The sequence below is a fragment of the Epithele typhae genome (assembly GCF_022376455.1).
Source record: "Epithele typhae strain CBS 203.58 chromosome Unknown BXZ73scaffold_54, whole genome shotgun sequence".
NCBI lineage: Eukaryota > Fungi > Basidiomycota > Agaricomycetes > Polyporales > Epitheliaceae > Epithele > Epithele typhae.
In genome coordinates this window covers 225,153-245,617 of record NW_025954245.1, presented here as the reverse complement: position 1 = coordinate 245,617, position 20,465 = coordinate 225,153, and the positions used below count along the sequence as shown (strand labels likewise).

The 20,465-nt window shown below is 54.2% G+C and overlaps 7 protein-coding genes across 7 annotated transcripts; 4 read left to right on the top strand and 3 right to left on the bottom strand.

The window, feature by feature from the left end:
* Window positions 1–399: 399 nt before the first annotated feature.
* Window positions 400–744, top strand: BXZ73DRAFT_104695 (uncharacterized protein; the record flags this gene model as incomplete). The annotated part of the gene is made up of 1 exon (XM_048015996.1): window positions 400–744. The coding sequence occupies one exon, from the start codon at window positions 400–402 to the stop codon at window positions 742–744; it is 345 nt and encodes a 114-aa protein (XP_047874534.1).
* Window positions 745–2,369: 1,625 nt separating this feature from the next.
* BXZ73DRAFT_104694 (uncharacterized protein) lies at window positions 2,370–2,950 on the top strand (the record flags this gene model as incomplete). The annotated part of the gene is made up of 2 exons (XM_048015995.1): window positions 2,370–2,486; window positions 2,537–2,950. 2 exons carry the CDS (start codon window positions 2,370–2,372, stop codon window positions 2,948–2,950), a joined length of 531 nt encoding a protein of 176 aa, XP_047874533.1.
* Window positions 2,951–3,858: 908 nt separating this feature from the next.
* BXZ73DRAFT_104693 (uncharacterized protein) lies at window positions 3,859–5,368 on the bottom strand (the record flags this gene model as incomplete). The annotated part of the gene is made up of 4 exons (XM_048015994.1): window positions 3,859–4,276; window positions 4,365–4,838; window positions 4,885–5,066; window positions 5,129–5,368. 4 exons carry the CDS (start codon window positions 5,366–5,368, stop codon window positions 3,859–3,861), a joined length of 1,314 nt encoding a protein of 437 aa, XP_047874532.1.
* A 3,441-nt stretch (window positions 5,369–8,809) lies between these two features.
* Window positions 8,810–10,049, bottom strand: BXZ73DRAFT_104691 (uncharacterized protein; the record flags this gene model as incomplete). Its single annotated transcript, XM_048015993.1, has 6 exons — window positions 8,810–9,210; window positions 9,264–9,352; window positions 9,401–9,519; window positions 9,572–9,710; window positions 9,761–9,832; window positions 9,883–10,049. The coding sequence occupies 6 exons, from the start codon at window positions 10,047–10,049 to the stop codon at window positions 8,810–8,812; spliced, it is 987 nt and encodes a 328-aa protein (XP_047874531.1).
* Window positions 10,050–12,413: 2,364 nt separating this feature from the next.
* Window positions 12,414–13,808, top strand: BXZ73DRAFT_80135 (uncharacterized protein; the record flags this gene model as incomplete). Its single annotated transcript, XM_048023223.1, has 7 exons — window positions 12,414–12,604; window positions 12,655–12,726; window positions 12,776–12,909; window positions 12,959–13,085; window positions 13,133–13,221; window positions 13,249–13,512; window positions 13,549–13,808. The coding sequence occupies 7 exons, from the start codon at window positions 12,414–12,416 to the stop codon at window positions 13,806–13,808; spliced, it is 1,137 nt and encodes a 378-aa protein (XP_047874530.1).
* A 250-nt stretch (window positions 13,809–14,058) lies between these two features.
* Window positions 14,059–15,021, bottom strand: BXZ73DRAFT_104689 (uncharacterized protein; the record flags this gene model as incomplete). Its single annotated transcript, XM_048015992.1, has 1 exon — window positions 14,059–15,021. One exon carries the CDS (start codon window positions 15,019–15,021, stop codon window positions 14,059–14,061), a length of 963 nt encoding a protein of 320 aa, XP_047874529.1.
* A 1,192-nt stretch (window positions 15,022–16,213) lies between these two features.
* Window positions 16,214–19,384, top strand: BXZ73DRAFT_80133 (uncharacterized protein; the record flags this gene model as incomplete). The annotated part of the gene is made up of 9 exons (XM_048023222.1): window positions 16,214–16,235; window positions 16,299–16,686; window positions 16,743–16,846; window positions 16,898–17,289; window positions 17,342–17,635; window positions 17,684–17,767; window positions 17,821–18,096; window positions 18,157–19,197; window positions 19,286–19,384. The coding sequence occupies 9 exons, from the start codon at window positions 16,214–16,216 to the stop codon at window positions 19,382–19,384; spliced, it is 2,700 nt and encodes an 899-aa protein (XP_047874528.1).
* Between the last annotated feature and the right edge of the window lie 1,081 nt (window positions 19,385–20,465).

The following is a 20,465-nucleotide window of genomic DNA, read 5'->3' as shown; positions in this document are numbered from 1 at the left end:
CTGGAAAGGTCAGCAGCATCCTTTGTGCTTGATGACCCTCTCAAGGCCCACGTGGTTGCGACTAGAACAAAGGCTACATTGCGTCGAAGACTATATGCCCCACGTCATTGTCAACATGAACGGTACCGCCCACGGCTTTGTCGACAGAAATTGCACGGCCTGCTGCCGACTTGAGTCCTCACTGGTCCGCCCATATGCCCGCGATGCGCCCTGTGCCAACCGGCATCCTTGCAGACACAGTCTTCCCCAGCCTTGTCTCCTAGCCCATAAGAGAAGTTACCTGGCTCCACCTCATCCCTTGGCAGGATCATACAGTGTAAGTACCGCCCTTGGCTCGCCATCCGTTCGCGTCGCCGGCGCTCTAAAAGGGCCCCTGCCCCTTCTATCACGAACTCCAAGATGCCTCCAAAGACTTACCCAACCCCCTCTCGCTCCACACGGACAACAAAGTCCGCCGCCGCCCCCGTCGCACTGTCTACCGATGACCTCGCCGACAAGCTCGCCACCAAGCTCACAATATCGAATGGAAAGGCGAAGGCCAACTTACCTGTCGAGCTTACTCTAGAAGAGCGCAAAGCAGGCGCGAGGCGCGCTGTGAATGCGGCCTCCAAGAGCCTCTCCGCCGTCCTCGAGACGGGCTGGAAAACCGGCTCTGAGGCGAAGCCTACCGTCGATGGCACCACTGCAACTTCCGTCACGAAGCACGCGGAAGGAGCTGGGGACTCTTCGGATGTTGGATCCTAGACAGGTCGATGTCGAGAGGGCAGCGTCGACCGTGATGGGAAAGCTCGTTGGTCTCAACATGGTGCGTCCCTCGCTTCTCTCCATCCACGCCCCCTGACGCTTGCATAGTATCATGCGGCCCTCGGTCTGTTACAAGACATGTATCCTTTCTGTACTAGCCAAGACGATGCACCGTCAAGCACTTCCCCGTTGACCCTCCTCGCCCTTCCCATTCCCAATGTCCACATTTCAGACATCCATCTAGCTCTCATCTCTGCCTATCATGTACATGCGCTCGAAGTCCTCTCTCACACCACAACCGACCGTGCTGCTCTTGCCTCAGCCCTACTCGACCCAAACAGCCCCACGATTTTGACCTGGTCCCCCACATTCTCTGCACTCTCGGAGAAACAGCACGACCATCTCTTTACCCGCGCATACTCCCTAACGCCGTCCCCCTTGCCTCCTCAATACTATACACCTGCCATCAACAGCATACTCCCTCCGTATATCTGCGCTCCTCTGTCTCGCGTGTACGCGCCCCTCTGTCATCACCCCATCCACGTTCTGGGAACAAGCTGTCAAGTTCGCCGCCATGTACGCGAACGCCGCCTCGTCGGAGCCCAAAGAGCACGCGGGACATGTGACGACGTCCTTCGCGCGGCGCAGGCTCGGCCGGACGCGGCGGAGATCATGGCGTGACCAGTGTTGGCCCGTTTCTGCGAGTACTGGAGTCGTTTCGCGAAGCAGGTGAGTACTGGCCCACGCGCGATTGGACGTCTGGCTAAGGGACGCGTCCAGGCTGGTGCTACGCTTGAAAGCATCGGTCGCTTTGCGCAGCCGACAGGGGCCGCATACGCCTCGGAAGAGGACCGTAAGGTCATCGAAGCTTCGGACTTGGCAACGACGCTGGCCCGCGCGCTGGCTGTCTTCGAGCATTGGCAACGTGGGATGGTTGCTATTGAGGGCTGCGAAGTGTCGTTGACCCCCCGTTCCATAGAGCATGGATCCGATTTCGCCTCAAAGCTTTCTGAAGGGTCTGCGGCAATCAAGCGATATGGGCCCATACTCGCTCAAAGTGCGAGCCATGCCGAGCGCGTCAAGCGTGGGGTAGAACGCTTGCGCCGCGCTTCGATGAAAGTGCTTGAACCCTCTCGGTCCGACACTACGAACTATCCACCTGAAGTCAGGGCCACTTGCCGCACGATCCTCCAAGGTGCTGTTGACGCTATTTGTGAAGCAATAATGACGGTAAGCTTTTCATGGTCTTGCATGGATTGTTTGTTGACAATCATGCATAGCACAATACTCGAACCACGAATCTTCTTGGACTCTTCCTGGAGGGCCTCTTAACTGTTGCACGGACATCTTTCGCTCTGAACAACCGTGACACATACGCAACTGCACGATCACTTCTTTCACGAGCACGATCTCTGCTACCCTCATCACCATTATCCGAGGGATCCATCTCTCCAATATCCGCAGCATATTATACGCGTTGCGTGGCCGCAGTCCACTATTATCTGGCTGGAAAGCTTCACCACAGCGGTCGATATGACCATACCGCCCTTTTTGTCGAGGAAGCGTGCACTCTAGGTAAACAGGCATTGGATGAGTACCACGAGGTCAAGACCTCTAGTACCACCATGGACGTCGACGGAGAAGCTGCATGCAAAGAAGAGCCTTGGAAACAGCTCGAGGAACAGCTGTTCCATCGCTGGGAACTGTTGGGGGTTTGCCATGTCAAGACCGGCGATCGCAGGGTACGTGTACTTTACTTTATGCATATACCTCCGGCTTACACACTATCCAGTCTGCGTACGATGCATTCGTCAGAGGGTTCCCATTCGCGAACCACGACCTGGTGGGCCTCGCGCGCAAGACGCCTATCGTGCGGCTCTTTGAGAATCCTGCGCTGAAGCAGCTCGGCGTGCTCGTCGACCGCGTGACGTACGTCGCGGCGTGCGAGCTTCTCCTCCTGCCGACCGCCGTTTCCTCCCTCTCGTGGTTCTCCGATGATGGAACTAGTATGGAGCGTAAATGCATCTATGGGGCGCTTATAGAGCGGCAGATCGCAAGCTTGGAAGAAAGCAAGTGGAAGCCGGGCGTCAGGGACGTGTTGAGGCAGCTCGTGGACGACGGCTTGCTACGCTGTGCGAGCCTCCCTCGGCGGTGGGCGTGCGGTGAAAGATCTCCAGGCTGCGGCCCTGCGAAGCGTGCGACGTGAGGCGCCGCGAAGGCCGCGCCACGCCCGAAGATCGCGGTAACGCGGACGAGGGCGCCGAATGAAGCTCTGTGACCGGGCCCACCACATCGCCTACACTGACACACGCGATTCTTACACCTGGTAGGCCCTGGAATGAAATGTTTCTCGCGTATGCGCTGTCGGATGGCCCTAAAATGGGTGGACCAGTCGCACTTGCAGGCGCACGACTTCCTCCGCTCGAACTACGTGCCGTCACGTAACATTTGGGGACGTTCCCTAGACGTATACACTATGACGGAGTTGACTATAGGCACGCGAGTGCACACGAAGGCACACTGGGTCACATGCGGGCGCCATTTGTCGAAGCTAACGAGCGCCAGTTGTCGAAGCTAACGAGCGCCAGTTGTCGAAGCTAACGAGCGCCAGTTGTCGAAGCTAACGAGCGCCATTTGTCGAAGCTAACGAGCGCCATTTGTCGAAGCTAACGAGCGCCATTTGTCGAAGCTAACGAGCGCCATTTGTCGAAGCTAACGAGCGCCATTTGTCGAAGCTAACGAGCGCTATTTGTCGAAGCTAACGAGCGCTATTTGTCGAAGCTAACGAGCGCTATTTGTCGAAGCTAACGAGCGCTATTTGTCGAAGCTAACGAGCGCATTTGTCGAAGCTAACGAGCGCTATTTGTCGAAGCTAACGAGCGCTATTTGTCGAAGCTAACGAGCGCCATTTGTCGAAGCTAACGAGCGCCATTTGTCGAAGCTAACGAGCGCCAGTTGTCGAAGCTAACGAGCGCTATTTGTCGAAGCTAACGAGCGCTATTTGTCGAAGCTAACGAGCGCTATTTGTCGAAGCTAACGAGCGCTGCGTGGTCTTAGCGTGTTCGAGATGCGAGGCCTACAATTGCGCCACAGAATGTGTATTGTGATGAAATGCTACGCGTAAAGAGGGTCCCATACGTCTAGCGTGCTGGCTGTCAGCGACCGCTGGTGCTTGCGTCTAACCCATTCCGGAAGACGGAGGGTAAATTCAGTCAGTGCAACGATCGCAATGTGAGTGTCCATGACCCCGAACATCGTGACACCCCAACTCCTTTCGACCTCGTTGACGACGTAGTTGAAAGCACCGCCAGGTTGGCGCATGACGCCGATGTCGATGCGTGTGAAGGCGGTGAGATCCGACGATCTGGTGGGAGATGAGGCTTCCTCACGCTTGACGAGATCTTCATACGTTTTGCGGGCAAACTCCTTCAACTCTTCTAGACCCCTGTCGGCATGGTCAGCGTGCCGCTTTGGGTTGACCCAGCCGTACGACGGTCGTTCCTTCGTTTTCTCTTGGTCCTCCAATGATTTCCTATACGGTTGTGGTGAGCGAAAAAGCTTGTGGGGGCCAGAAAAACACGGACTGGAGCATATGTAGTGGCATCACGCCCCCGACCGACTGTGACGATGTGTCGTCGTTTGCGTACCCGATCATCAGAGAGGTGTCGGTGTGGACCGTATACTGGTGGGTGCCGTGGATGAAGTAGCACCTGATCTCACCGAGAATCCTGAGAGTGTCGACGTAGTCTTGCATGAGCCACGCCCGGGAGGCCAGTGGCGGGGCAGTGGCGTTAGGTTTTTCCCACAGACTTCCCCAACGATCGACGGGGTTCTTGTTGACGTCAGTGCAGACGTGCTCCCCCCAACCACTGTGTCCTCGTTTGATGACCTTCCCATCGACGTAGGAGTAGCCAAAGACTATGGGGGACGTGCGTGGCCGTGGCGCCTTTGCAATGGCGTCGAGGTTCTTGATGAGCGCAGCCTTGCCACCGTAGACTAGGCCTTCTGAGGGGTCTGGCCAGACGACAGTGTAGTCCATGATGGTGATCAAGTTCCCCATGTATGTGGCAACGTGGTGCGGCGGGAGGAGAGACCTGATGGTGTGTGAGACGATGTGTATGAATAGTAGAGTGACCTCACGTGTAGTCGCCCGTGAAGTCGACACCACCCACGACGAGCTCGGCGTGGTTGACGAGGGTCCAAACGTCCCGAGTGGCCGCGGAAGCCTGGGGGTCAAGCATCGCTGCGAGGAAGTCCGAAAAGGGTACAAATTTGACCTCAAACAGATCACGGTGGGTGTTTAAGACGTGGGGGACCATCAACTGAGATTATCGGTGGGTTGTGGGTGAGTACAAGTACCCAGACATGTGAAACGAGAACTCACCCAGTCCCACATGTGTGCAATGCCCCCATCCTTGGTATCAGGGTGGTAGTAAATGGAATTGTCTTCGCCCGTGGTGAATATGTGCCGTGGGAATGCGGACTTGAGGGCGACGAATTCTTCACGGGTGAGATTGATGTCGATCCAGCTTGTTAGTCCTTGAACCGCGTCGGGAACGACTTGGTTGAAGTCGTTGTTGTGCTCTAAACCCAGTTGCGATTCCTCGACGACAACCACACGCATGGGGCGGCCATTGGGCTGGGGGTGCTGCAGGTTGGAGCCCTGGGGCAGGCGGCTGGAGGAGGGCTCAGCGGGTGATGGCGAGCGACGTATAGGTTCGCGACGTTGCTTGGGCTTTCGGTGACGAGGCCTGGCGGGTTCGCGAGAGGGCTTAACGGATGAGGGGTCGACGGAGGTGGATGCGCGCGGGGTGGGCGAAGCCAGTGGCGCTGGCGCGGGTAATGATACGGCTGAAGAAGACGCAGCCTGATTGGATGGCGTGGCAACAGGCGGGGCGGGAGGAGTGAACGACACAACGGGAGTAGGCAAAGCTGTAGAATGACTTAAGGGAGACTTCATGGGAGCGATCAAACAACCTAGGTTACCTAAGAGCTCGTCGAGTAACTGCATCTGGTATAACGCAGATTTGGTTTTGCGAGACCGGCCGGTGTTGGATTTTTTTAGAACTGCGATGTATTTCTGCAAGTCATGCTGACTCAAGTATTGTCGTAATTGTTGAGCAGACAACAACTCGACATAATAGGTTTTGCCTTCCAGGTCGGCCACTTGCAGTTGACGGACGCAGTCGCAATTTGCTTTGTGAGGAGAGTCGACGTGGCGCTTTGCCGTGGCTTTGGGCAGGGGAGAAGCGTGTCCTCGTTCTGAACATGTATGGGGGCACCACATATAGCACTGGCTGGGCGTCTCAGAATACGGGAGGGTAGTCATGGTGTTGAGGGGGCGGGCTAGGTGGCGAAGGCGTGGGAAAGGGAGGCCAGGAGGCGCGACAGAAAGGGGGAGTGGGGAAAGACTTGAAGACGCTGCAGGCGCGGCAGTTAAAAGTGGGAGATCGCGCGCTTGATGACGAAGATAAGGAACATCGCGGGCCGCTCTGGGACGTATTGAAGTCAGGACCGGCGCAGTAGCCGGAATAGGCGCCGTCTTGGGGATAAAAGGAAGGACGAGCGCGTGTCGTGCCAGGCCCCAGCTTTTGTTCTCCCCACCTCATCAGTGCCGCAATGACTTCCACGCGTCCCATGCGACAGACGGCCGAGGAGGCCCGGGTTATCATGAACAAAACCCTGACGGAAGAAGGTATGGGCGACGCTGACTGGGAACAGCTCCACATGGGGACCCCATCAGAGCGGCGGTCCTCCAAACGGTCGACGCCCGACGTCAACCCCGGTGGGTGACATGTATCTGCACGTGTGGAGGTAATCTAATTACCGTGGGAGCAGAAGCGGCAGGCATGGGCGACGGCTCAAGCGAGGTCTCCGAGAGACCGACCAAAAAAGCAAAAAGAGAGAAGAAGAAAAAGGGCAACGATGAGGCGTTGTGGCCGTCCACGACCCCCGGGATTCCAGTGTGGGGTACGTCAACCTCATCCCGTGGCCGGCTCACGACTGACCAAAACACAGATTCCCATGCCTTAGAGCAGGACGGTACATACAAATTTGTGCCTGGCGATGTTCACTCTCGGCAGTTCAAGGCGCACAGCAAGCGAGGGTTTGACCGGGCGAATAAGTTGCTTGCCAACTTGAACCGGTTCGGTACGTCGACGTCGTTATTCCGAAGCGTCGCAAGTGAGTCTCACTCTCGTTGATTGCGCACACAGTCACAGACTGGGAGGCGGAATGCCGAGATGAGGAGGAACAGGGGTCTGAGGCCGAACCGCAAGACACAAACGAGAAGGGAAAGGGACGGGCTTAACAGGGCGATGACGTGGACCGCTGTCGGGTTCCCCGTTGTAATAAGCTCCCACAGACTACTACAACGTCCGCGCTGCGCACGCGACCTTTGTAGTGGACGGGCCGGAACCTGAGCACTAGTTGGCTATCATCCTATTTCACTTCTCTTTTCATTCTCTCTTCATCGCATTTCACTAGATCGCGTTCCACTCGTTCTACTGTAGCTTCCGTCGCACCCTACGGGCCGAACCGATGCCTCGATAGCCCACTCGAACGACGTCGGGACGATAGGTCCGGGGCGGGACAGATGCACGCGACCGCGGCGGAACGGGGGCGGCCTGTGCTTCGTAAATAATCGCTGTGCGCTGTTCTCACCCCACTCGAGGCATTCCCCGACGTACCTCAAGCAGCGCCGGAATCGATGGTGGAGGGGAACGCAAGGACGGTGCGCGGACGAGACCTCAGCCATGGACTCTGGACCCGATTTGGACTGTATGCGCTCTTCCCTCAGTTTCTGTTCGCTTTCTATGTGACGTTGCTCTCTTAAATGTACGGCTCAGGCCCCACGCAATGTAGTTCCCCTTTCCCTCTATCTCTCTATCTGTCAGTCCGTCCGTCGCCCGTTCGCCCGTTCGCCCGTCCGCGTAGTCGCCCACCGCCGAGACGCGTTATCTCTCTCTCCCTTCCTTCCTCTTCTCTCATATCACTCGCCGACATCCATCGACTTGGGACGACACACTCCAACACCGCACTTAACCGTATGCATGTGCTGTTGAGCTCGCTGTAGAATGTGAATATGCATGGGGGATGGGGCTATGTGTCGAAGCTAACGAGCGCTCATTGTCGAAGCTAACGAGCGCCATTTGTCGAAGCTAACGAGCGCCATTTGTCGAAGCTAACGAGCGCCATTTGTCGAAGCTAACGAGCGCCATTTGTCGAAGCTAACGAGCGCCATTTGTCGAAGCTAACGAGCGCTATGTGTCGAAGCTAACGAGCGCTCATTGTCGAAGCTAACGAGCGCCATTTGTCGAAGCTAACGAGCGCTATTTGTCGAAGCTAACGAGCGCTATTTGTCGAAGCTAACGAGCGCTATTTGTCGAAGATGCCATCACTGCCTCGCACCAAGAACGTGGGGATCCTCCACCAACATGTGCTCCACGGAAACACCGAAAACATCACTAGGCTCGTCTCCAGCATTACAGGCTCGACTGCGCTTGAATCGGAACGCATACCGTGCCGGCCGCACAAGGAAACACCGACGTGGTCGTGGGGATGGCGAAATTGATGTGGGCCGCGCTGAACGCAGCTCCCTCAGAATACGGTCGAGGACCTGGATGGTAAGCGAGGATTCTCTCGCGCCCAAGCTTTCGACTTTTGAACAAAACCTGGGACGGTTGCTCGCAGTTGGCGAAGAGCGGGACCACGAGCGTGAGCAGTGGACGGACCGAGTGAATAGTAGGCTTGATATACCATCATGATATACCTGTGCTGAACTCCAACCGCCGCGGCATACGCGCATTTGAATGAGGCTGACGATGTGCGAGCTCGATTGAGGGCCGGCCAAGCACAAAGTAACGCAAGCTTGCAAGGTCGCTCACCTGAGGGCCTTGGGGTTGCACGGCCGTCCTTTATGAAGCGGTGCACTTACATTCAACGCTTTTCCGTTTGCATCGTCCAAACGCACACATGCACACGCCGTCAAGGTATTCAAGAAAAACGAGGCGAGCAGATATAACGCGAGCGACCCAGCACTACCGATATGCATGTATGTGACAATTTAAACCTCGACGCTGTCTTGCTGCTGCTCCTGCTGCTGCTGCTGCTCCTCCTCCTCCTGGCCGTCCGCGTCCTCGTCGGCGTCAGCGCTCATGGTGACGCGGCCCTGGCGGCGGCGCTTGCGGGGTGGCTCGTCTTCGGGCTCGTCCTCAGACTCCGAATCCGCGTCCTGGTGCAAGCGCAGGGGCGGCAGCACGTTGGGCTGCATGATGGTGGTGACCATGTGAACGTTCTGCCGCTTCATGGGGGGGACGCGGGGCACGTTCCTACCGTCCTTTGCACGCACTGCAGCATAAACCCCTTCGGGGGAGATGTTGAGGCTGAGCCAGGGGCCGGAAAACGGGATCTGAAAGAGCGCGTCCCCAACCGTGCCGTCCCCAATTTCGGCAGGGTTAGCCAGGCCTACATGAACCGTCAGGTAAGGGCGATATTGAAGATGCGGCATAAACTCTGACCTATGAGGTGCGACAGAGGGTACCACTCCACCTCATCGCTGAAGTATCTCACGTTGTCGCGGACGTCGGTGTCGATGAGGTTTTTGAGGCTGTAGGAATGGTTACATCGTGTAGGGAGGAAAAATCGATGTGCGTACCTGTTTTCCTCCATCGCATTGTTGATCATGATGTGGCGATGGTGTTCGATCCCACCGCGCAAGAGTTTACGTATGTCTTTGACGCTGTACGCCCAAGCAACGCCAATGACGCGCATGTCCTGTACGAATGTGAGCGAAGTACCTGGTGTGCGCCGTGATGAAACCACTCACTTCTCCAGGTTGGCCGTGCGTCAAGTTGAGCTTGCCGTTGTCGTCCCAAATCCACGTGACCGAGTAGTCAAGAATGACTGCGACCCACTCCTTACCCCGCTTGGGTGGGGGACCGTCCTGGACTGGGTTCATGTAGACCCTGTGGCAGGTCAGACGTGAAGTGCAGGAATTAGGGGCATGAGACCGTACCAGTCACCCATACGATAAACCGTGCCTTTGAAGTCAAAGCAATGCGTGGTGACACCCCCCAGCCCAGAGAGCCTGCAGGGGGAATGAGCACTCTGTGACTACGGCGGGTCAAGCAGACTTACGCCGTGCGGTGGAGGGTGCGAGTGGCCGTGAGCTGGGAAGCCCACGTGAGGCGAGGTTCACGCCCAATGGATGTGTTATGTGGTTTGATGACACCAGTGAGGAGGAGGGGCGGGTTGCGGCTGGCCTCGTCGTTTATGTACCGGATCTGAGATCGGGATGAAGTCATGGTGAGGGGAGTGGAAGAGGTGCGAGGCGTGATGCGGAAGAAAAAGCGAGGCTATATATATGTATGGGTCGGGCGCTCAATGGCGAAGATAAGGTCGCACGCCTGATCGGATAGAGAACAAAGGATCAATGTGCGCCTAAAACGAGACAATACAGCCGCGGGCGCTCTGGGATGTAATTAAGCTCACGGCGGCGATCTGGGACGCAGATCTCTCCGTACGAATGCTGTCCCGTTTCGGCGTGGCCCACATGTGGAGCTTCGGAAGGCTAAAAGGAATTGGTTGCGTAACACGACGGGCGATGCGGAATACCTGGCTGGCGGAAATGCGGACGAAAGTTGGTACAAAGCATACCTGTCGTCCAGCTGGGCGCCTGTATATCTGATAGGTCGATTGTTTAACAGTCAGCCGCATTTCGTGCCGGTCAAAGTAAACTGTGCACCCGCCTTGGTCTTTTGCACGATGTCGTGCAGATCGAAATCGCGCGAGTCGTGAGCTGCGTAAGGTGGGGACGTGTGTGCGCGCAAGTGCGTCCTGTATGACGGGGCACCAGGACATGCGGACATTTAACTTTCGACCAACACAAACGTGCGCACGTAGGCGTCCACCCGGACGAAAGCAATGATTTCTACCGCACTTCGGCCACATTCCTCCTGGCAGACATCCTGTATTGTCCATCGTGTAACGCATGATCTGAGCATTTAGTTGTGATGGGCCAGTAGGCACGTGGGCGCGCTCTGTGAGGCGAGTACTCTTGAGTGGACGCCCCGAGAGGGTAATAGTAACGCACATGTGGTCCAAGGTGACGCCTAATATGCATGATTGATGAGTGGCAGATGTGTCCTTTCATTCCACACATTGGATGACCATGGAGACGGCCTTGACTCCTGTGAGCAAAGGTCGACTTTGTTGTTCTAAACCCCATTCATCCACGAAATTGGTGTCAGCCCGCTGCCGCCACTGCCACTGCAAGGGCTTCGGAATGAGCAAGTGCGGGTACAGCCAAAATGGCCTTGGCAACCGATGCCCATCGGCAACCAGTTCTCTGGCTGTCCAGGATGAAACTGGGGTGCGGGGATCGAGGCTGAGGCTAATGGAGGACGTGCAAAGGCGGGCACGTGGTGTGAGAGGCGTGGTGGGAGGCGGGCTAGGGAACTGCAGCAGTTCCTATGGGCACTGAGCCCCTTTGGGTAGTGGGCTGAGTACGTCTGTCTGGACCATGATGTAAGCGAGTTTAGATCGTGGCTGAAGGGTAACACACACCTCGGATATCCTGCAGCTGTCTGAGTAGCCTGCTCTCATATTCGTGGTGTGCAGTATGCCGAATTCGGCCCTGGAGTCCGATGACCAGGTTTTGAATGGCCGTCTGTAGCTCTGTTCGACTGAGGCTATCATGTATTTCTTGTGCAGAAGGGAGGCGAACGAGGAGACTTGATGTTCGTTTGGTCTTTTGCATGACACTGAAAGCTGGACATCGAGGGGTGCAATCGGGGTGGGCAGAGGCACTCTTGATGTGACGACCGGCATTGTTCTTGGCGAGGACGCCAGCGTGTATGGCAGAAATGCATGTGTGTGGGCAGGCAATGTAGCAGCGACTTGAGACTTCGTACCAGGGGATGGTCACCATTGAAGTGGTATGGGGTTTGGGACAAGTGAGGGAGAGGAGTAAGCCATTGGAGAGCAGATTTTGGGGGTGTCCGATAAGCGACAGACGCCGAATGACAAAGATGAGGGCACGGGCGCTCTACAGAGGACATACCGGGGTGACTGATAAAGCTGTACGACCGTACCAACACATGCTTCAACGATGGTCTCACACAGCAATGTTGACTTGAGGATCTAAACGCTGTGCATTTTTCTTTTTGATACGTGATGATACAGACCACCCTACACCCCGGCCTCTATACTCGTTGTTGGAACGGGTTTCATAGTCCTCTACATTGGCTGGGCTCTGGGCCTACATCTGGCAGTTCAGTTGGAAGATGAGGTCAGCGCCCGAGTTAGGCTGTTCATAGCTCATAGCCTTGTAAGCCACATGTAATGCTGCAAATAGGGCCCACTCGACGTGAACCAGATATCCGGAAGGAAAACTGCTGATGGTGTTCATCAGCCCACCTCAACATATGTCAAGTTTGTGTGTGTCGTAGAGTTTCCTGAAAGGTGACGTTTTGGGCGAATTCTTCGGTCCGACAGAATACTGTGCTCGGAACAAAGACAATAGAAAATTTCCTTGGGTGACGTCACAGTCATGACTCTTGTGGCATCAAACCCAATCGATGTGACGTCCAGCTCGGGGGTCTGTCCCTATATATTTAGGCTCTGCCAGCTTGCTCCCATCACTTGCCCGCCCCCCTTTTGTAGCCAGCATGCCCAGATCTACCCACCATCAGTTGTCAGCCCCGTCCTCCTTTTCTGCTTGGCAATCTGACCCGGCTTCCCAAAACCCGCCCCTCGATTATTCCGGGATTGTGCGCGCTTCTGACACACCAATTGGACAAGAACCTCGCCTGTCGTGGTCATCCCAGCTGCATCAAAATCAGACACTCCGGCGGACCGCGTAGGTCTACCACTCTCTCCTTGTGTTCCAGCTCTCATATCACACTGCAGGCTCACTGGGCTAGGGTCACTCACCAACCAGTGCTTTGAGTTCCAGGGCACCATCTACCGTATGGGTGACTGGTATGTTCCTGTGTCACTCCCCCTCAGGTTGATTCCTGAACTCCCAAAGGGTGTATATGAACCCGCGCCAGAACAGCCCGTGCCCCCCCATGGGTGGGCAGTGGCTTGGGGTTGTCATGGACTACTCTGTAAACTGGATCTGGACCGAAGGCCACCAGATTCAGATTACACACGGCCACCCAGGTGAAGTCAGTGTACCATGGGCTTCAACTACAATTCTTCCCGCTCACAGATGTGCAGGTCATGCGTGTCGTTGGGATCTCTTGGACTTACGGCGTCCACGACATTCGACAACTCTTGGTAGGGAAAATTCCGCACCATGAGGAGATTGCGGTCAACAACCCCACAGAGGAAGCCACGTATGGTTTCTGTATCACAGTGTCTTCATGTAGTAACATTTTCACAGTCTGCAAGAACTCCTCAATGGCGATACTTACGCCAACACGCGGTACTTCAGTGATGAAGTGGAGTGGTTCCCACTCACCCAGCTCATGGGTGAGTCCTTGTTGTGAGGTCGCAAAGTTAGATTTCAGCTTAACTGCCAAGAAGGCTTGGCACAGCCTTCCCACGTCATGGACGGTGCAAAGGGGATTGCGTTTTATCAAGTCCCTTTTGAGGGTCCCTGGATCAGCATCAACGTTGGACCAGGTGTTGTTCGTCGACAAAATGGTGAAAACAAGCCTCGCCATCCCCTGGTGAAGAGGGAGGCACTTCACATTGTGACTGTCATCATGCGGCCCAATGTGAAGGCACCTCAGCGCCTCCACGACCCACAAGGGGGATCAGGTACAGGCTTGCCCCTACATCTAGTTCCCCCTGCAGATCGACCATTGCATATGTGTTACCGTGTGGCATACTTGGATGAGCAGGACGAGGACGAGGACGAGGACGAGGATGAGGAGGAGGAGGAGGAGGAGGAGGAGGAGGAGGAGGATGACGACAACAACAACAACGATGACGATATGCCCAGTATTGAGGGCAGCAATGACGAAGGTGACCCTCAAGATGAACCACAGCAGAGTGAGGAGGAAGATGAGCCCATGGGCGACGTCACTGGGAGTGAGGGTGGCATGGACATGTAGTGTTGGGATGCGTGTTGTGTTAACATCATATATAGCATATTTGACCGGTCACATCAGAGTTTGGCTGTGTGGAACTTCAGTGACCTGTGTGTAACCTTCTATCAGCAGGTCTGTAGAGTGTACATTGTGGCAGAAAAGATGTTGATGAATCACAGGGCTCCATTAAAAGCAGACATCAGCGGGTGAGCCCTGCAAGGATGCAAACACGTGCCACATATTGAATATAATCCAAAGCATCTCAACAAAATAGCTACTCAGTGCTCTCCAACTCGAGGAATCTGTTCTCCATGACAGGGCGGACGGAGCCGTATATACTAAACCAATCAGGTCCTTGCAGGCTGGCTTCATTTGGAAGCGTGTGGCCAGCCAGGTGTGCCTCATGGACAAAGTCGGCATAGACCAACTGTGGGTTAACCCAGGGAGGCAACACAACCACCAGGTCTCGGGGGTCTATCAATGCTCGGAACCGACACCCACTCCTCCTCCCAACAGCCTCCATGCCCTCATAAAGCAGCCACCCGATGACCATAGTTCTGCTCTGGAGCACCTGAGCGATCGCTGTGAGTTCCCCTTTGCAGTCGTTGTCTGGCAATGCTTGAATGGCGTCCTTCCAGGTGTCGATCTCCTTTTGGTCCGAGGTGTCGAACCCTAACATCTCCGGCTGGAATTCCTCTGCCCATTCGTGTTCCATGACCAAACCCCAGTACTTGATCCCTTGTGGTTGGAGGGGTCGACGTGGCCGGGGGTTGGAGTTGTGGTCAAAAACGATGTACAGTGCAACCTTGGTGAAGAGGTCCAGTACTTCCTCCAGTCTAGTCTCGAAGCTGGCCTTTTCTATGTGGTGGTGGTAACAATTGGGCCAAGAGGTGGTGTCGGAGCATTTGACAGAGTGATGGTTGTGTTCGAGTGGGGATATGCACAGCAGGGCTCTTTCAAAATCTTGCAAGAGGATGAATGAAGGGGGCGGATACCAGTGAGGGGTTAACCTGTCCGCCTCTTTGGCCAGATGCATGTGGCGGTCCCAAAGTGCAATCCGTAGGTGTCCAATGAGATAAAGTTGGCCCGTGTGATCGGTCTGTATGGCACCCAATCGTTTCAGGGTCGGGAACTTGAGCGTGCACAGGGCGCAGGTGGTAAGATTGCCCCATGGGACTTTTGAGTGGAAGGGGTGAGGCACTGAGAAGAGGGGGAGTGGCAAGCTTCCTTCAGGCATGGTATTGTGTCTGAGAAAGAACGGATGTGGTCAGCCTTGAAGAGATGTGGTGGGTGTGGTACTGGTGCACCTGATAAAAAGGCTCTGTTACGCTGTCATATATATCAATCATTGAACAGGACTCCACAGCATCCTCTGCACTCACTGTTTTAAAAAAGATGTGAAGTAGCAGGCGGTAGCACAATAATGAGGTTGAGGAGAAAGGATTGTGGGAAAGAACTCCAAAGCATTATATATCCGTGATTTCAAATATTGTGATGTCACCCTAGGAAAAATCCTGCCTATGCACAGCTTTCAGTCACGTCACGTCAGGAAATTTCCTGGCTCTGCACAGCCACCATGTGAGGGCACTTCCAACGCAACATGCCCAAACATCTGTCTGCTATGAGGCACGTACTGTGTGGAACTCAACATCATCCACAGTACAATCATCTTTTAAGGACCCAGTGACACCTCGAGTGTGGGACATAGGGTAAGGAGTTTTTGAACAGGGAGGGAGGGTTAGATGTCACAGGCTGGAGAGAGACAGCAGGAGGAATACAGCACACAACTTTGTCAAATTAGACACAGTCAAGTCCAAGCTAGCTGTGTAACAGAATGAAGTCCAGCTTAGCCGTGATTGTCACACTTAGTGATGTCACCCTAGGAAATTTCCCGGCTCTGCACTGCCACCTCGGGTGGCATCATGTGGTAGTGGTGGTCACTAAGCACCGATCTCACTAGGCCTCCTTATGGTGGCATGCAGATGGGTATTGTCAGCTCAAACGAGGGCTTTCCCGTGTAGAGAGTAAGCAGATCAGAAGAACCAAGCGTTGCCTATGGCGCACCAACATGGCATCTGAAACAGTTACGTTGCGCCAATCTGTTTGAGAAGGGATCTATCACACGAGCTACAAGATATAAACTATATCAAAGGAGCCGTCCTAACCCGACTCACCTGCATCACCTCGTCAACTCTCTCGGGCTCGGGATGCCAGCGTCTGTGTCATCGGCTATTTCGGCTATCTGACTATCTCGCGTATCACTGCAAGCGACGTACCCGGCTTACTAACACCACATGCCCCCATCTTTAAATAACAAATCCAAGCTTCTTTCTCTCACACCATCACATCTCGCCAGCGCATCACTCTATCCGGGCTTCGAGGCTATCACGACTCTAAACCACTAATTCTTTGATTGCTCTGCTCTCCACATGGCTCTCCAACAGACTGTAGGTCTGTATCCAACCCTCTTCTACACTCAAACATCCTGCTCACTAACTGGGCACTCCCCCCTAGACCTAAGTGGTTTCAAGAACCTCCCCACTGATATCGGCAAGTGCAAAGACGCTGTCCGTCGTGCCTTGGAATCTGTACAGTTCCCGGACTTCAACACATATCAGACCATCTTCAATGCTCTCTCCCCCCAGTCCTATTTAGCGGATGTGACACTCATCAAGGCCCACCCTCACCAGCGTCCAATCAACCACAAGCACCTGGATAATCTCAGCCTTGCGCTGCGTGTCGACATGAGAATGAGTCACCAAGCACCTATAATTGTGCCCTACCCTGTGTGGCGAGAAAAAAGAGACTTGATGAATGCTACATCAGATCCAAATCAGTTACCTCGCCTGAACCTCTCACTTGGTAGTGACACTCTCCCCATGTCGTTCTCACATGGTCACCGGTCGGTCTGATCACACAACCTTACTAATCACCCCACTGACTATGGATTCTCCCTAGTTTCCAAATTCTGAAGAACATCCCTTCTATGGGAGATCACTCTCAAACTCTTCAGCGGATCTATGGATCACCCCCGATGTGGGTGGTTAAGATCATCCCAGATTGTAAGAAGCTAGACCCCTCAGGCTTTGAAATACACTCATTCCACATGACAGTCTTGCTGGACATCATCCCCTCCCACGTCTGGCACACAATCATGTACCTCGACAACAAGGTGGATCACCTACAGAGCCCCCTGACAGGTGCACAAATGATGGTCGCGTTCATAAGTGCACTCGCTACGTTGCGTGATCACTTGTATCACCCTCTGCGCAATGACTTCCTTCAACGCTATCAAACACACAGCCTGAACCTCACCAATCTTAGCACTCTCTACAAGCGGACGAAGGCTGACCACTTTGGTGGTTCTGGAAACACCATCAAGGGGGAGAGGTGTCTGTCCCACCCCATTCTCATGCAGGCCTTGATTGATGGCTTGGAAGTGCCTTATCTTCATGACAACCTGCCTACAACTGTGTTCATGAGCTTGAACAATTCTCGGTGTTGGGTGAGCCTCACGTGTTCCAGCTACCTCATGACATTCTCATTTAATATTACAGCCCACATCTCGATACCTACATCATGCGGCAGCCCAAGTAGAGCTCCTGAAGGACTTTCCATCAAGAATCTGCTTTGAGATGCTGCCCAACCCCACACGATCCAACTCCAACAGACCTAAGCCCACAACTGTGAACACACTGCAGGATATTAGGGAAGCAGTACAGAGTGGGAAGGCCTTCCACCACCTTGTGCTCCACCACTCAGAGTTCAAAGAGGCACATACCGCTTCTGAGGTGACATTGGAAACATTGTGGCCAACCTCTGTGCCACCCCTCGTGGACCCAAAGAAACCTGTGAGCTTTCCCACTGTGCTTTGATGTCACTGCTCAAGTCTATTGTAGCAACTTCTCTGGCAAACAATTTTCGGCAAAAGTGGTGGTGTTTGCAGAGATCTTCTTGTCAGATTGGGTTATGCTCTCTCTCCAGTGAGTCCCTTGTCATCTCACCGTTGATATGTAAATCTCATCTGTGGGGACAGCTGTCCTATGCTTTTGTGGGGAGTGATTGGCTGAATGCTGTTGCCAACATGCATTACACAACTTTCCATCAACCTGCCAGCGTGTTCGGCCAGTACTCCTGGTGGTGCTCACCAGATGGACACGCACTGGCCTTTCTGCAGGCTGTCTCAGGCTCACGAAACTTGGCCAGCCAAGGGACTCAGCGCTGTCACCCCACAATGCTCCCCTTAAAAGAGTACTCTCTGTGGCAACTGTACCAGACTGCAGCAAAACAGGACTTGGCTAGGCTTGATAAGGTACATTGTTTTGAAGCCTTTTATAAACCCTTTTTACTTACACTTTCTGTGCTGCTTTAGGTGGCAGATCATTTCCTCTTGCATGCCAAGGATTTCATCAACATCTATGAAGCTGTGTGCAAGGCCCATTCCACAAGGGACATGGTGGTTGAACCCTTCAAGTATCAAATCTTCCCTCAAGCCTTGAACTGCCCCAGCAACATGATGAGGGAAGAGTTCCAGGTTGTTGGCCCACTGCCACAAGAACAGAAGTTTGTCACAGAGCAGCGGTATCACAACTGCTTGCAAGCCCTGTTCACAGAAGACTTGTGGCAAGAGGCCTTCCAGATTCTCGAGCTCCCAGAGGTCTTCAAGGATGTCACAGGAAATCTTCCATTCTCACCTCTGCCCAAGTCCTGCTTCTGTCCACCCTCCCCCCACATTTCTCCACCCTCCCACCACATTTCTCCACCACTCGTTGAAGCGTCTCCATCTCCTATTCCCGCACCCTTTACAGATGAAGACCCAAACCTGCTCCAAACTTTGGATTCAGAGGAAGTTATACAGGCCTTCGGTCGTGCATATCACCCCCCTTCCAATGATCTAGAGCCAGCTCTCTTCCATGAGCAGTCCCCTATGCAGCCTAGCCTCAATTCTGGGGCCCAAAGCAGTGACGATGAAGAAATTCCTGTCAATAATGAAGTCCAAGATCATTCCAAGGATGATGGCGCTGTAGATCACCCTCAGCTGGTTGGCACCATCACTCCCACCAATGTCACTCCTTCTGTGCCAAATCGCCGGCGTCGACGAGGGTCACCTGTGTCTAGATCTTCCTCACACTCATCTGAAGGCCCACATGAGGGTGAAAACTCACCCACCTCCCCCATTCTTCCTGTGCACAAGAGGCGACGCACTGCTACCATCATCAGGATGCACCACAGATCGACAGTTGCCCCTTCTCCAGTGGGCTCCCCCCAATATTTGCAATCTGGCAATGATGATATGGCAGATGCGGCAAATGAGCTGGAAGAGCAAGTGTTGGGCCATTCTCAAAGCGCCACATCCTTGCAGGAAGGCATGGATGAAGTCACATCTTCACAGTTTCAGGGGTACTTGTCAGACGTAAGCCTGCCCTGCACCTACACCAAACTGCCCTAATCTTTCTACCAGATGATGTCGCCTCAACCAAGCGCAATGGGTGCTGTGCCAGATGTACAACAGCCAGAAGAACCAGGCACGCCGCCTGTTGACCCATTCTCCGATGAGTGGGAAGCACTCCCAAGTCATGATCGCCACATTCACATTCTGAACGCAATCCACACTTTCGCCCCTGAAGATCAGATTGGAGTAGAGCGGGCCTTATTTGCTGCATTGGATTTGGCTTACAGGGTCATAAGTAATGAACACCCTGACACAGCTGCTGATATGATCTTGGGCCTGGCTCACAACGACAACAGCCAGGTGAGAGATGAGGGCAGAGTGGTGGACTATGACACTGGTTCTAGTAGTGATTAGAGAGGGACTTTTGTACACTAAGTAATATGGGCTTATGGTGAATGGTGATTTCATGTGTTGAAACCAATGAGCTTGGGACTTGAACGTGCAATCATAGCTGGTGGAGGAGTGATGCAAAATGCTTAGATCAGTGACCACAAGAAAGATGGGCACAGACACACACCAGCCAGATCTGTGGATTCTAGATGCTTTGAACAGCTACTAACACCTGACAGGGTTGTTGGCCTGCCTTTGGGAAATACACCCTTTATAGAGAGGCCTCCCTTGAGGCTGTCTGGGTAGGCCCTCCACCACTTGAGTCTGTCCCACCATCTAAACAGTGTGACTTGCATGATGCTTCTGTCCATCTGGTATGTTCATCCAGCTTGGGAAGACTGGAGCACCAACGCATGTACATGACCCAGCTCCACAGAAGGCAGGGAACAGTGACTGTTCAAGTACCCTAGGCCGGCCTGCGTCCCATTCGGTAAGTCAATCAACACATTCTTAGAGTGTGGCACCCTGCACTCAAAGCAAGCTAGGCACACTGCACGGCATGTGTGATCGAACATGCCAACTCGAAAGGTTCTCTGGGTTATAGGGATAAAATCCTTGACATGGCACAGTGCACAAGAGGTCCTAAATAAGCCAGCTGCACACTGTGGCACCAGGTTGCTAGTCCTTCCACTGACTATGTGCGGCTTGTGTAGCATTCCGGTGGGCGATGCCGACAATCCAGTCGTGCAGCTGGGGGTCTCTCCAAGAACAGACTGTACCAGGGGAATAAGGAACCTGGAACACACTCGCACATCATCATCCATTCACAAGGTCTTCACACACAAGTTGCGGACTCGCTACGCTCGCTCCCTCCCCCCCAACCCCCCAAGGGGGGCTAT